The following is a 16,723-nucleotide window of genomic DNA, read 5'->3' as shown; positions in this document are numbered from 1 at the left end:
TTATTTTGACAACAAAATGCATTCATTGTTACCAACTAAATTAGAATTGACATTATTATTATTCTAATAGAATTATTAATTAAACTTGAAGAAGTATTTTAAAGAGACACCGGATAATTAATATCTTCAAATTTACAAGTTTATTTCTGCAGTCACGAAACGTGCTGTTGAAAACATAATTCTAGGAAATCCTTAAAATTTTAAATAATTAATACCTACACAATGTTAAATGCTACGAGGAAAAGTACCTTAGAGATTACTTATTTTATTTGTTCAAAACAATTGATTAACGCGCAGCCTAATAAATTTTCGCAAGTTTATCTGTCGCTTTATCAATGCAAATCTATACGTGTCGAGACGCCCTTATTACACAGATAAACATAACCTAGATGGGGCACAATCAGGCAGCCATGTGACACATTGACACGAATCACTGATATGTCCTCCAAATCAGAAAGAAAATAGGACGTCGACCCAAATTGGCCCATTCAGGTCTGCCTCTGATGGTACCGATTTATGAAGGTGTTACGATAAATCTGCGTTGGCCGGTACGCAGCGAGATAAAAAATGAATTCGAATTACATTGCTTTGCGTGATGGGTGAAGTCTGTGCGTGTTGTGTGGTGAGGCAGCGATGTATAAACACAATTCGGTGGCGTACCGTCAGTTCGATTAGATTTGTTGTAATGACGGCGGCCGCCATGATTGCCTACGAACATCGGTGAGCGTCACAGCATCACGTGTTTGCACAGAGCGTTGACCTGTCTATGTTTTGGAAATACATATAACACAGCCACGAATCCGTCATGCAATTAAAAAAAGAAGTAATTTATTTGCGAATAATACGTCACCGTGTCATGACCGCGACGATTGATGTAAATTGTGATGCGGATTCTTACATTTATCTCACAATTACATTCTCCAGTTTCTTTCATAATTTATGATTCCATTAATTTGTAATGGCAGATTCGTTAGTCTTACTAATACTATGTACTACAGAACTAAATTGGTTTATTCCGCTGTACAGCAAATTGGTTTGTAAAGGAATTGAAAAATAAATAATTAGTCATTTACCTATCTTCTTACTAAATATAGCTTCAAGGTTACATTGCCTATTACGGAAACAAATGATTACAAATTGACAAAGTCGTATGAACTAAACGTTTTATTTATCTATTTTTGTGAACATTCCCACGTATTTTTTAATTATTTAGATAGCAATCCATCGATTAAGTACCTACTTATATGTTACGCAAAAATAAAATCATAAACAATTTTAATGATGTTAATCAAAAGCTTCAAATGACTTTTATAATGTAGAAAAATAAAGCGTACAATTGAATTACAAAATAAACACCTTTCAACACAATAGGTAACGTAAAGACGAATTTTATCACTTCTCAAAATTCAATGCGCTAAATGAATACTTAACAAGAACGAAAAAATAATTAGACAATTTCAACCTGCCATACTTAAATTTTATTTATAGGAAATAATCACAATGAATTGATGTTAAATCGCTAAAAAACACAATGACTGAACAGAAACTAACAAAAGTCCAAAGCTTTTTCCGCGCCAGTATTGGTAAGTGTTTGAACAATCGTGATGTTGGTCAGTCGTGCGTGCAATAAAATGCTCGATTGGTTCCCGTGCTTCCCCTCTTGCCCCTTCTCTTACCTCTGTATCGTCTTTCCAAACCTCTTTAAGGCGATACCTCAAGGTCCATTTTCATACATTTTCAGATTAAAGGTGAAACAAAATGTATGAAAATGGACCTTGAGGTATCGCCTTAAGCTTGGTTTATCGTTTACACAAATCAATGTTTAGATCTCTCGGTTACATTTCCTTTTATTGGAATATAATAATATTTTTAAACATCTAAACTCTAAAGTATAGGTGAACCTTTATCGATTATTCACATTTTTTTTGAAAACCAGCAGGCCTAAAGATGCAAGAATGTAACTTTGCGGATACGATTCTAATATTATAGTGCAAAGATGTTTGTGTTAGCAGTTTAGACAAATTAGCTAGTAGGTTAGACAAATGTGTCTTTCAATTAAAACAATAAACCTCTTTAATAGTCTTAAAACCGTCAACTTTTTAATTATTTCATGCATCTTTGGTATAGCTTGATTGCAGATTTGTCTTTATCATGTTATTTTATCATTCGCTGCAATGATTTCTGATTTGGTAGATTAGCTTCCATTCCAACATTAATGCACGTTGTTACTCTATATATTTCGTTTATTTCATACCAAATGGTAGACATTTAATATTGTTTTGACATTTGACTTCAAGTTCTATAGCATCCATTCAATGCAATAAATATAACGTCATTGACAACCTATGTAAGAATATGCGTAATATAACTAGCACATTATTTGTAGAGACGCAAAAAAGTAACTTTCCAATTAGTTCTCATAGAGGGTATATAGACTTTCTTGTCTCCAATAATTTGTTGAATAAATAAGTGTATGTTTAGTTGTCTAGATTATTAAGGTACTCTTACTACTCTGTATTAAGTGTTTGTTTACTGTATTACAAAGTTTCGTGTTGATGGTAGAGTACTTCAACGTGGATCATTTCTTTCACTGGCGTAGGTGTTCATACTATGAGTGATAGATTACATGTGAGTAATATCGACATCTTTATTCGGCATAATCACCTGCCCTATCATTATAGTCATCTTTAGTCTTAAAACTATTATCATGTCTTGAGACTTCTTTCACAGCAGTTACAAAAATAGATCATAAATTTAGACTTCTGTATAGCGATCAAAATGGAAAACTCGTTACTTTTTTGCATGAAGCGGTTTATATCTTTGTAGACGTTTGTAGCAATACTTTCAAGGACATTGGAAATGTGCCCCAGACTCCAGTATAGACCGAAATTTAAATTAAAGCAAAACAGGGGATTATGCAAATAAACATAAAATCTTTTACCTTGCGTTTAAATAACCTAGTTTTGAAGGACGGTACAGTATTTTTCATATATAATTTTTAAAAAATTGACCCGATATCTAACTTACAAGCTTTTGATTGCTCCACTTAACCAGCGTGAAAAATATTTTTTGGGATAAAAGAAGGCTTTATGCTATTCCAGATTATAATCTCAGTGCCAAATTTTATCCTAATGCGTTCAGCCGTTCTGACATGACTGAGTTACAAACATCAAAACTTTCGTATTTAAATTATTATTATAAGGCTTACCAACAATACTGAATACGTCAATACAATGTGCTATGACAATGTAAATTACTTTTATTTATTAAAATAGTATGAAACCGCATTTTTAATTATTCATCCTCATTTTATTTGCCTTATTCCATGTGTAGGTAATATGAAAGCTTTTTATAAATGTGTTTTATAAATTGACATCCGCTAATGGCTAATATACTTTTTATCAAACTTGTTTAGCCGAATCAAGTTTTAATTTGTTCTTATTGTTCCTTTTTTGTTTATTTTTTGTTTTTGGTTATCGTTACTTAGGTATGTACAGATTTATAAATGGCGGACTTTATGTAGCGAGGAATGATTAATACCGCCGAAAGTTGGCTGTCAGCCATGCAATCCTTTGTTGTGGCTTTCGGGAGAAAGATAGCACAAACATCACGTACTAATTTAAAGAAAAATATTTTGTTAAAATTTGTTATATAAAAATACCTGATGGATCACCGAGTCCGACTTCCTGAATATATTTCATCTCCTTACCTGAAACAAGTAAACGTAGCAATTATAATCAAGCTCATATTACTTTCTGCAACCGGCTAACATGGAAAAGGAGGAAAAAGCAAAAATAAGCTCAATGTAATCTTTATATAGTGGTCCTTTCTCTTTTTCTATTCATTGACATGCTTTAAAATGCATGCTGTTTCTTGTTAGTAAAACAAAAAGTATATTCATCAAGTAAGATCTACAAAGGATTCAGCATGTCTAAGTGCGGTTTTCTCGGTACAGCGCACATGAAGTAAGCAAACAACCAACAAGTTTGAGGAGTTGTCGACTAGTCACAGTTTTCTCCGAGTTATTGCATCATTTAGAGCCGGCTGGGTAGGCGTCCGCGTCGTTGTCGTGTTTTTACTAGCGATGTGCAGGCGCATAAAAAGCGGACGCGGCGGAATGGTCCGAGCAAGCGCAATTAAGACCAAGGTCTCCGGGTTATCAAACCCGTGTCGGCGACTCGCGATGCCGGCCGCGCCTCGCTGCCGTCGCAAAAAAATGTAGCGAATAATGAAGTCGATGGTATTAAAAGATAATGGCAGGGTTAACACGCCGGCTGCATAGCCTTAACTGCCCACGTAGGCGAGCACTGCACACCGCACACCGGCCATCCTTTCAACGGACGCGAACATTACGGCGACACAATAAAACAACCGTGCCTAGACATCTCACTCCTCTTTAACTAGCTTTATAGCTCGTATTTTATACTTTAAAATATATAGCGCACGAGTACCACCCTTCCAATACCGCATGATAAATGATCCTGTCGTTATCTCCACGCAAGAACACGCTACAGTGCGGGACTAGCACAATAATAATTACAAAATTATACCGGACTTTCCGAATGTGTGCAATCGGTCAGTGAATGTATCTGGCCGAGAGCCATAGGCAGGTATTGGAGGAAGTCAAGGCTACGTTGCATCTAACGCATACGCAATGTTAAATCCTGTTCGTTGACTCCTATGCACTTGACAGCGACTAATGCCATTCGCAGTGTGACCTGCTAAGGAACCATGTTACCGTTCCTCGCAGTCGCACGAACACTTACATAATGCGATCCAGACAATGTTAACTGATGCTACGTGAACTTAGCCTTTCACATCTTAGCATTGACGCTACTTTCGCTTGCACGCATTGCGAACACGCGTTAGAGCGGGGCCACACGGCCGCGGTGCGTTAGCTGATATAAATACTGCAACGCGTGTACGATACTGTGCATGTCGTACCGCTGCACAGATTTCTGTACTAATATTCCCGCCGCAGCACGTTGCGCTCTGGAGCGATGTAGTGTCATAACGCACTGGCCTCATGTGGCCCCACTCTTACATGCATTCATACGAGTACGAGTTTAGAATGTGTTATGCGATTAGTAAAAACCCCTTTGAGTCCAGTTTTATTGCGTTTCACAAATTATTTTATTCAACTGTTGGACCATTTCGCATCGTTATCAGCGTCATGATATAAAATTTAAGTCCGAAGAACGGGTTATGCTTGGGAACTTTAGTAAGGAGCCCATGGGAATTTGCACAATCAGGTATCGCAGCGTGTTGAGCTGTCCATTACCAATAGACCCGCGGAAGATATAACTTTACTGTTGTTTGAGATCTCTGTAAATTTGTGTCACGACTTGGAAGTGAACGAAACATCTCAATTTGAATCGTACTTAATTCAGCCGAGGGACTGTTAAGAAAGTCATATTCGATTTAAAAAGACAGAATTACGTTTCGTTTCGTCGCTGTAGTACATTGAACGGTCATTTATCTCGATTAAAGTCAGGCGAACGTAATAATTGGGCCCTGCGCTGTTTTATGAGATTATTTACGAGCTTCTCAAGGAAAACAAGGTATTACTTTTTAATAGACAGAAAGAAACCAACGTCGGTATGTATATTGATTTTGTAAGAAACATTTCCAGTTGTAAAATTAGGTTTATAGTTTGCATATAACTATTTCATGTAACTCATAAGTCATGACAGCTTTGAGAAGTAGTTTTATCTGTGTTGTACCTGGAATTTCAAAAAATTAACATTGAATTCAGTACTAGCTATAGTGAACTGTATTCCAGAAATACTAACAATAAATCTGACATATGCTATGAGCAAACATAGTCGACATAACGCACATCTACCCAACGAACAACCCCACAAAATATTTTACAAACAACCATACCCGCATGTATGAGAATCAAACTGCAATTAGGTCATAGAAGCGTCAATGCATCGTCGCTGCGACCGTTGTTCGCGCGTGAGCTGACTGCCGATGGAGGCGGGTGCATGCCATGTTGCGTAACGTATTGTCTTCACTGGCTAATATTAGGTGCGCTGACACAACCAAGAATCAGGCTAACTCTGTTGCTAGGCGAGTGCAGGTTGCGAATTACGCGCAATTTTCGTCTTATTTTTTAATCGTGTGACCAAGTTTTTGATTCAATCAGAACGTAGAAAGTTCTTTTTTTAAATTCTAGTCTCGGTACAAAAAGAACATTAACCGCCAAGTTGAGTGTTACGGCATGCTCATAAAGCGCTCTTTAGATAAAAATGTGATGGTATGACAGAATATTTTTACGTAGGTACGTCATTCCGGTAAAACTTTTAAATAGAAAAAAATACCACTTGAATATTCTCAGCGGCATGTGTCACTAAGTGTTCTTCCACACCGACACGTTTTAAATAGATAATTAAAAAATACATTAGATTTTTTAGTCGGATAAGCGTAGAAAACGATTTTTCACGACTACAGCGTAACAATTAGATGAAAAACATGTTCTCTACTTTTTAAATATATAGTAAAGCAATTTATTTCGGTGACATGAGCCGTGTCCGCTGTCAGAGGAAACGTTGACTCCCAGGAGGAATTTGCCAAAAGCACCACACGCGAGATATTATAGGAACGGATTGACAGCCTACGTCGGCTCCAGCTTCCTTGCCAAATTTGTAATTACAAAAAATAACTGCTTATTTTAAACAAAGCAAACATGTGCTATTTGGTAATTTGCACGTTGTAGTTTAAGACCGTTGCTATTGAGGTCGGACATTCGGTTCCCAGATGTAGTTAACACCACTCAAAAGTTCTATTCTCATAACACACGAGGTTATGTTACATAATCGTGAATAACGTCTAATTTTGAATAAAATACAAATACAGTGCTCTAATCTTGGTGAGCTCAATTTGCTAAGGTAAAGTAATTGCATATTGCAGGTTAGACATCGAGCCAGACCACCGCATATAACATTGGTAGCTGCACAAATTGAAGGTAATTACATCTAATTGCGAGTCACGGTCATGGCCAATAAGCACCAATAAGCAATAACATGGGAAGGTGGATTGAAGGTCTGTAACTACCTTTACACAACTTACGCTCCGTTGTCTGTTGCATCTCGTAAAACAATATTATTTTGCTCATCTTAATTGTGAACTAATCTACAAGAGACGTGTACAGCGAATGATTTATCCAGTTTGAGAAGTAGTGAAACTCAAATAGATTAGATTTTTAGAGTTTGTGTTCAAAGGAATGAACTCAAATATTTCATACACCCGTATTACTTGAATTAATAATTTATTTATGCGTTGAGAATTCCACATAATCATAACCTATTAAAGCGATTGCCAACAAACGGTTTAGCGTTAGACACCTAGGAACGCTTGCCCTAGTTGCGCTGGACCTTCGCCAAGGCCTTGTCTACTCGTTTCTCTGGGTGTTCGGTTATCTTAATTTATACAATTGCAGGATCGCTTGCAGGAGGCTCCCTCACCGCATAAACGGAAATTTAAAGTAAGGTCATTTCAATAAGATGATTTATCGTCTGTAAAGGCAATTTAACTGAAACCGAGTTCAATGTTACTGTCGTTAACAACTTGTTTACGAAACTCACGTATGGAATTATTTTAAGCGTAATAAAATGGCGCCGGTATAGAACAATTGTATTTAAAGTCACGTACGGAGAAATACTCACATTAGGGATACTTAATGCGACTCTATAAAAGCAAAACAAGGAGAAAAAAAACTGCGCAAGTGCAAAGCATGGTCGTGTAGGCGAGGGTTGAGCACGAGTGGTGTGGTACGGCGCAGGTCACGGGCACGTCCTGCCGTATTTATAGCGTCGTAACTCGCAGCAATGATCGGCGGCGGCAGCACGGCCGGCCGCATTACAGCCAGCTCTATTGTTCCAGCTAGGAATAAAGCAGAATGGTCGCACGGTCGACGCCAATGCACTTGTTTTAACTTCTCTTACCATTCGTATGGTTCGAGCAATAACGAGCGAGTTTTACTGCCGCATTGCATTGCATAAAACTATTTTCTTGATATTTCCTACATTCAACATATTTTCTGTAACACACGCGCCATTTCCAGACGATTGTAACAATCTCGCTCTTGCATTGTTCGTGGTGTGATGTTGAACACAAATTGGTCGGTGGTGCGAGTGAATATTAACAGTATTGTAATTATCGGTGATCATAAACAAGCCTCGACGGCGAAACCTTTTGACTTTTAATTATTAAACGCAACCACAATAGCGTAGTCAACCGAGAGCTTGGCCTGGGCTTGAGGTTCCGACCTTTAATCAAGTCTTGTAAATCATTTTGCAAGTCGTGATATTCATTCAATTTTAAACTTACCCATTTATTGTTTTCTGTTCAAAATGCAGTGAACGACTTAAAATATTGTGAAATATTGGTTCTTTGCCGAGATCAATGGCCTGACAAAGGTCGTGGGGATTAGGTGAAGGTCTGCCGGTCTTCGAGTCTTTGAAAAAATATTTTGTCTAATTTGTTTTCTTCATCCTTATATTTTTAACTCCTTCATGATATCAGTCCAAAAATTCAAAACAATTTGACAAAGTAACAAATTGTTCTTCAACATTACGATCGAATAGAAAGTGCAAACCTATTCCAACATGTGAACTTTAATAGGTCTCAGCAAACAACATTGCGTCGACAAGAACGTATTTTCTTATACCATAACCTTTTCCACGTAACTTATAAAGCCGCACGACTTATGTCCGTAACACACGTGTGTTTTTTACCGATCCTTTTATATTGCACATTAAGTCTTGACATTTCAACCGCACTATCGCCTTAATTACGACTGTTACATTTCTATCCCTGTCTTATCCTTGGTCCGCATCGTACTATCCTTTTCTATCTTATGTCTTGGTAACTAATTATGGCACCAGCGGTTAAACACTAACTTAGGCATTATAAGTTAGCTCGTTACAGTAGTTTTGGTGCACCTGGGGTTTAACGTATCCTTTGAATGTTATTACTTATGTATACTTTTTTACATTCTTGAAGTTCAAAGGGTTTGTTTGAAATGTTTATTACTTACAATATTTACTATTTTCACTGAATTACACATTTATAAAAGTAAATTATTTATCGTATAGTTTTAAAATGTTTTTTATAGCCGAATTATTTTAAACTATTCTATTATATTGCGTTTTCTATAGTTTGTGTTTTAATTATAATCATAATATTACAAAAATGCCAAATTGCTTCAAAAAATATTAAACCCATTTTTGTAGGTTAACAATAGTGATATTCGGTCTCAAATTTTCTATATCTTTTACACGTAACATAGCTCATTGCCGTTCCGTATTATATCATTATTTCCGTCATATGCTAAAATAGTCAAAAATAGATTAATAGGCAGGCAATGTACACAAATACATCAAATTCCTTTTGCCGGAAGCGTTCCCCTTCACATTTATCTTCGTAAGTTTCGCTTAAGAGTATGTACTTCAGTGGTAGTAAACAAAGATTTAACATGTTTCCGAGTTTGTAAATCATTGATTTTATGCTCTAGTTGTTATAGTGTCGTTAACTTAAAGTTCAATTTATTATGCATTTTACTGCGTGGATGAGTTACAACGGTCAAAATATTTATTATTTATTTTATTTCTATGTTACTTCACTAGTCTTACTTTGCTGGCGTATACGTATTATTTATTTTTAATTAAAAATGTGCTTTTGTTATTACTCCTCGGGGATATTATTTCATTGTTGCAGTATTTGATCTAGCAAAAATCTTTTTCAACAAATAAATGATTATTGATATATTACAAATTAGCTCTCAAACTATTAATACTCTTTTTCAATGCCACTAATACGTAATATATTATTTTACGAATATGTGAATTGGTTGATTTATTCCGATTACTCTGAATAAATTGTGATTTATCTCGCTATTTGTAAATCATCAAAATATGATTTACTACCTTTTGCTAGCGACTCTTCGTGAAAGTCTTTACCCGGAATAAAAGCAATGAGATCAAAATAAAATATAGCCTACACAGACAACGTTCTATTAGTGAGAGACTTTATAATCGGTTTGATATCTGTTTTGTTCGACATTTCTGTTTTACAAGATATAACAAAATATTAATTTAGTATTATTTGAATAGCTCTTGGTGTTTTGATCTTACACTTAAGATTTTTTTTATCTCCATAACCCTTTCGTGTTGGTCTGTTCACGTATAATGAGTGGAATTTCTGTATTTTTACCCCCACCTGTGAGCAAAGATCTTACGCCCTCACTTATGCTTATCTAAGCAAAGGTATAATATAGACAAAATCTCTTTAAATAGCTTTATTTATATTTGTTTACCAAAAAATTATCAAATAAATATTGCCGTCGTGATCAATTCAGATCCCGTCACCCCCATGTTATTGAAATTAAGCATACCATAGACCCTCTTTAGTGATTACCTCATACTTAAACGGCCCTTGTGTTGTTTACCTTGAATAGACATCCATAATTTTCCAAAATTACGTATATCCGATACATAACATGGACCCTTACAAATACAGGTGTACAATTGCTCATTTACCGACATTCTGCTATATAAAAAGGCAAATACGTTCACATTTAGTACAAGAATGTTCACACGCGACCACAACACGGTCTGAATATGTAAGTCAGTATTCAAAAGCATTTAAAACGGTCGACTCAAGTGCATAGTCGTTTATGCTCTGACACTGAGACAACAAAATCGACATTAAACTTTATCTATGGTATGCAATGTTTGTACCGAGTACAGTACAGTATGAGTCATGACGTCACTGTCTCATGAACTAATCATTAACAACTCTGCTTGTCCTGCTAGTATGCGACCTTGAAACCGCGATAACAACTGTTTGCAGTCAAGAGTTACGTAACGTTGCAACGCGATGCATTCCGTTGTGAAGTAGTTTTAATATAAATCTACATTTCCCCGCCAGTTTGCGTACGTTGTTCACTGTAGAAAATCCAATGGTGTGGAAAAAGCAACTTTAAGTTGATCTCCCTGGTGTATGTTGTCGCTTACACGGGAATCAATCTGTTTTTCAAAGTATGGAGCAGATATTAATAAAATTTATCGCTATATCTGTGGCTATATTTGTTATATATGGTATTAAATGAGGATTAAGGTAATAAAATTTATTTGTGGTCTTCAAGTGATTCAGCTGGTGATAGGATATATTTTATATCCACCTGGATAGCGACCATCGCACACGAGATGTTAAAACCAGGCATAGTGGCATAAGTGTGTCGCGTTCTGGGATAAGCCTGTGTATATTCGATTCCAACTGGCCGGCATAATTGTGTCGACTATCGAGGGCTAATCATCTCTCGTCAGTCGACATTCTATTGGACTCCCCTCCCCTTTCATCAGGTGCAGTGGGGTCTATTTGCTGTAGCCGTATAAAAAAGGGAAAAAAATATTTGCCGCCGTTAATACGTCAGCAACTTAAACTGTAAAATAAAACAATTTTAATGCACATACAATACTCCGCTAGAGCAGTATAAAAGAGAAGCGATTATTTTGAATCTAAGTGGTATCAAACGTGGTGTGACGGCCACAAAACTTCACGGATAAGACGACTTTTTGTTTCGCGTAATGACTTCGGTTTGTTTCTATCCAAGATCAAGCGATAAACTCGCCTTTTGAATCGCGGAACGAATTATTCTTAAATAATCCTAGCCGTTAAGTACATACTAGTTTATCGGATAATTCATTGCTTTGTGTTCAAAGAGTTATTTCTCAGCGGGCCAGGTGGAATAAATCTCGTTTGTAGGCCTTGCGCAAAACTATTTTTAAACACCTGATGTGCTTGTAAGTGAAAACAAAATCTAAATGGCTTTCAGGAGCAAATTAAATACATAAATCTCGTCAATTGCCGTGGACCGGTGAGCCGGGAGGGGCCGCTGGAAATGGGTCATGGGTAGAGGACCGATCACTGAGATTAATAAATTGCCTGCAATTACGCACGTAGTCGTGTGTACGATTTTCTGTAAATCTATAGATGAGATATCAGACGTATTTTATGATTCCACTTTTGACTCCACCATTCGTGTGTTATATAAGTACTATAACTATGTACATTGAAACAGTGCAGGCTCGTTGCAGCGTCGTATTTGAGTTAGAAACAGTGATAGTGAACTTGTGCGCGAGTAAGAGCGGGCGGACCGCGGAGGCCGGGGCGTTTTCCGTCGGGCGCGCAGCCTTGACCCGATCGCTTGCATGCCGCGCTCATCTGACTCAGCGGTGTCGCGCGTGCATCGGCCGTGCAATGTTCCATGCTCCGAGCACTGTACTCTGCTCAACGCATGCGTCATAACGTTACCCAACACTGAAGATAAGCACAGCAGGGATGCGGCCAACGTCATCTCTCTACACCTCTCAACCGCAAACAACTCATCAACTGCTACAGAATTAGTGGCACGCGTCTTAGATTTACTGAATCACTAGTAAATAAAACTCAGTCTAAATAGTTTGTTTACGTTGCGTTGTTGGTTGTGATTTTTAAAGCGCATCCTGCTCAGGACCGCCGTCAGTAACTGGGCCACGCAACGGGGGCAAGGCTGTCGAGGACGCATTATTCTATCAAGCACACTCCATCTCGACGCTATTTCTGGCGGACACTGCATTGGCCTCGGCACTTATTTATGGACTCCAAGCTAGCTTAATATCTGTCCCTAATAATAATAAAACTTAATATTAAAACTCCTACTTGTCTATAAGTTTCGAAGACAAACTTTGGTCGAGTTAAAAATATCTTTAAATGCACACGAATGAAGTTATGTCCTAAATTATCGAGCCTTATCTGCGAGGTCAACCTTGAAGCACTTTAGACCGCGACATATTTACCGAAATTATTTAAGTAACAAAAAATGCGAGTCTGCCGTCGCTACGTGCCTCTATCGCGCCGCGTGCCACTTTAAAATGGCTATGTATTGTTGTACCGATTTCTTCCGCATCTTTTCCGAGGTCATGATAATTTTTATCAAGCCCCGATTAAAATATGCATTTTGTTATCACGCGGCCTTCCTGTTTTAGGTTGTTTGTTTTATACGATTTTTTATACGTCAGATAAGAAATCCTTGTTGTTTATCACTGTAATAATTACATTATTAATCTTTTATTTCCAATGATATGCGTGGTGACGCCATTTAAGAGTTCGAATACCTCTATCCTAAATTTATTCATAACGTTATATGACCTGTGAACTTCTTAATTGTGTTTAATAAATATTTATAAAGCGAAATGTCGTGCGTGTAACGTAGCCTGTAATTAAAATATATTCATCATTTTAATTGGTTAGCGCTACATGGATGTCGTTTTTATCTCTCTGTTTAAAAAAGGAATTTATTTATTTTTCGTTTACAAATTTAATTCATAATAGACGTTATTTTATGCCCTTTAGATGCAAGTAAATAGAATTATTTTGCTACAATGCTTACGATATGCTACAATGATACGTCAATACAATAAAAAGAAAACTTTGTTTTTATTTTGCATTATCTGAACCTACTTAAACAGTTTGTAATTATTAGAGCACTCGTTTTAAGTATGGCAATACAAGTGTAAGGAGGCGCCAAATAAGTTTATTTATATTCCCCTAAGTTGGAAAAGTCATCGATCACACAAAGTTAGATTATTTTCCGTGACTTGTTGGGAAGTGGGTAAAGAATCATTACATGTATCATAACTGTGGTATTGTTAGTAAGTGGTATGCACTTCACTTTGAGTCGATGTATGAATGAAGTATAATTATACTAGCAACAACATTGACTAATCTTTTCTTTATTACTCCATTTGTCATTAAACGAAGCCATGTCTATTATTTAGGTTTATCAATGTGCAGTTGATTTCATGATACAAATCGTCTACGTGTTTTAATCGTGTATGAAATTAAAATTATTGATAATTATTTTTTCAATATATAATTTGACATAAATAATTCAGGGCTGGAAAATCGTGAATCTTGTAACTGCACGCTGCGACAACCTTGCGTTATCTTAGTCCGCTGCCCTTGGTCCACTTACCAGCGCTATCTCGGGCACATCGCTACCATCTGATAAACATGTTTGCGTGCATTGCCACTATGCTGCTAGTTTGCAATACCATTTTGCATTCTCTTTCATTTATTCATCTATTACTGATGCTGATGAAAAAATAATTACGAAGTTGTTACAACGCGATCAAGACAATATCGATGAGTGGAAAGCTAATTTACTTAAATGACATTTTTTCCTAAGTTCCATATTTAAAATCAGCACTTTTTTCTATGTTTTATTAAACTAGTTAAATTTTTTCGAAAAAAAAATGTCTCTTCATTCGATTAGCCTTTCAACCGACGATATGTATTTTATATGGAAGTAATCTGTTCTGTATTACTATGTGTATAAAAACTAAAATATTTTCGCTAAAACAAAAGCCACAACAAAATTTACAACAGCAAAAATTATAATGGCACAAACGTAGCTATCGCAAATACCAATCAACGCTACGTGATTCGATTTAGTTACTTAATGTAGTTTTTTACGCAGCCTGTAGATTTTGCATCTGATACGAAAATTTGCGAATGGCAAAAAAACGCAATCTAACCTCAAATCAAATTATATTCTATTAGTGGAAACAGTAATCACTGGCTATAGCGGTATCACATAATACATTCTATTGTTTCAACGTTTCACGAATATAAATACCAAATCTTGTAATCGATTCAATGCTAAAACAATAAAGACTTAACATAACAGTTGAAGATTGACAATTGACAGGAAGTACAATTAACGTGAAGGTTGGCGATCAAGTGTAGGCGATGACAAAGAGTTAACACGATACTGTTGCATCGAACGTAACAACCGCGTCCTTTTAGGGAACGTGATGATTTAAGACAAGCTTTAACTCGTATGGGTGCCGCCATCTTTATAGGTGTATTCGCAGGTAATTGCTGCATGGCATTATAATTATGGTGATAATATAAAATATTTTGGCCTTCAAATACATTATTAGTTAATACCAAATATAACATTTAATTTTATACAACCTTATGGTGTGATGAGCAAATCGCATGCCTAATGGTAAGCGCTACGCCCACCCATGAACAGCAGCTATACCAGAAACAATCACAACTTTGAAATATAAGTCTTATTGGCTGCATGGTTCTGTAATCGTCACTGAGGTATTAAATATTAATAGAGTTTCCACTGGCAACAATTTTACTCTTAAGATAAGTATAAATTACTGAAAATTAAAAACTTTGCCAACAAGTCTAAGTATGCTTCAAAAATAGGTTGTGATTAGCATGTGGCTGTATGAGCGAAAAGACGCAAATATATTACTAATGAGTTCCATCTTCAATAACCGGAAATATTTCATTGTTATCGACAGTCAAAAGAACTAGCGGTTCGATTTTATCTAATATTTAATAGCGGAGTATTTGTCTGCGCGAAACTGTGTTTTTATGCAAAGTTCATACATTGCAGGCGACAATACGACACCTGCGTCGCCCCCAGCACCTGTATAGAATTTATAAATAGATTCAGTTAGGTCGTCTATTGCACACACACACACTCGCAAACAGACTGTAGATAAAACAGATGTTTGTGTTCAAACTTAATTATACCATCATGACAACAGAAGTACATAACACAAACTTGATAATTCAACAAACTAAAGCAAAGTTGCTATTTACTATGTAAGGCAAATAGGAAATAAACCGGTACTTGCCTGATTAGAAACATGATGGATAGCTTCTGCCTATCCTTGCTACAGTAGAATTATTGATAAAACTGGCAAGTAAAGGATGATTAAATTGCCTATTATATACCAAATCGTTATCCTGCAGTGAATATATTTCAGTTATAGTGAAATAATTTGTTCTATAATAAAATAAATACCTATATAAATAGAATGTCCACTTCATTTAGGTTTTTATGTCACTTTATAATACGGTGGATATCTAGACCAGTTACCTGGAATTTTAATTGTCGTTCCTAGGCAACTTGCACGAGTATGACACACACCATCACACTTCAGTCAATCCAAAGGTGAAAATGACTAACGGTAAGCAGTTAGTCAGCAGTTGACGACAGAAAACTTAATATTCTGAGTTGTTTGTTGACTTTATCTATAAACACATTTCTCCTCACATTTTGATGGTCTTGGTCTTGACAACCATTGAGATAAAGAGAACTTTAAAATAAGTATATTCGTTGTTAACCGTCTCTTGTACGCTTCCTTGGTTTGGTGGGATGGGCTATTTATTGTGAGTATCTGTGACCGTCGACTTGTAAAAGGCAGTAAATGGTAGTACACGGCGTACTCGAAACTGGGAGGGTTGGCACTTGGCACTCACTTTGAGAAACCTACTTTCTGGACGAGACAGCGACAGCCTAATAAATCAAATGCGTAGTCTTAATTTTACATTAGGACGCTCAACACCACGATGTTTTGTTGATACACAACAACTGCTTCCTAAGTCAGAAACATTGGTGGTATCATACAATGTCTTTAGACAAAAAATTAATAACACGTAATAGCATAATGACCAGCGCAAGGTGGTTGTCATAAACTGCGTGTAAAGAAACAGGTTTTTGTGATATAACATGTGATAATACTATACCTTGTTTTAACTTGAAGTTTATCGTGTACACCATCTGATACGTATTTTTAAATTTCACTAAGTTTTATACGTAATAGTTAATGCGTAATACTTTAAAGTAAACAACAGGTGTTTATAT

General features: G+C 36.3%; 1 protein-coding gene across 3 annotated transcripts in view; it reads right to left on the bottom strand.

Moving 5' to 3' along the window:
* Positions 1 to 16,723, bottom strand: part of LOC115453818 (ecdysone receptor-like) — a 279,568-nt gene that overhangs the window by 33,694 nt on the left and 229,151 nt on the right. For 2 of the 3 annotated variants that reach the window (XM_030182564.2, XM_030182557.2), the window contains one exon: positions 3,662 to 3,709. The exons of the other annotated variant lie outside the window; for it this stretch is intronic. In XM_030182564.2, the coding sequence (XP_030038424.1) occupies positions 3,662 to 3,709 (48 nt within the window). The remainder of the gene's footprint in view (positions 1 to 3,661; positions 3,710 to 16,723) is intronic. 3 annotated transcript variants of the gene reach the window in all.

Source organism: Manduca sexta, chromosome 17, assembly GCF_014839805.1.
Source record: "Manduca sexta isolate Smith_Timp_Sample1 chromosome 17, JHU_Msex_v1.0, whole genome shotgun sequence".
NCBI classification, from domain to species: Eukaryota; Metazoa; Arthropoda; class Insecta; order Lepidoptera; family Sphingidae; genus Manduca; species Manduca sexta.
Note: the sequence above shows the minus strand (reverse complement) of the source record. Positions and strands in the feature narration are given on the sequence as shown.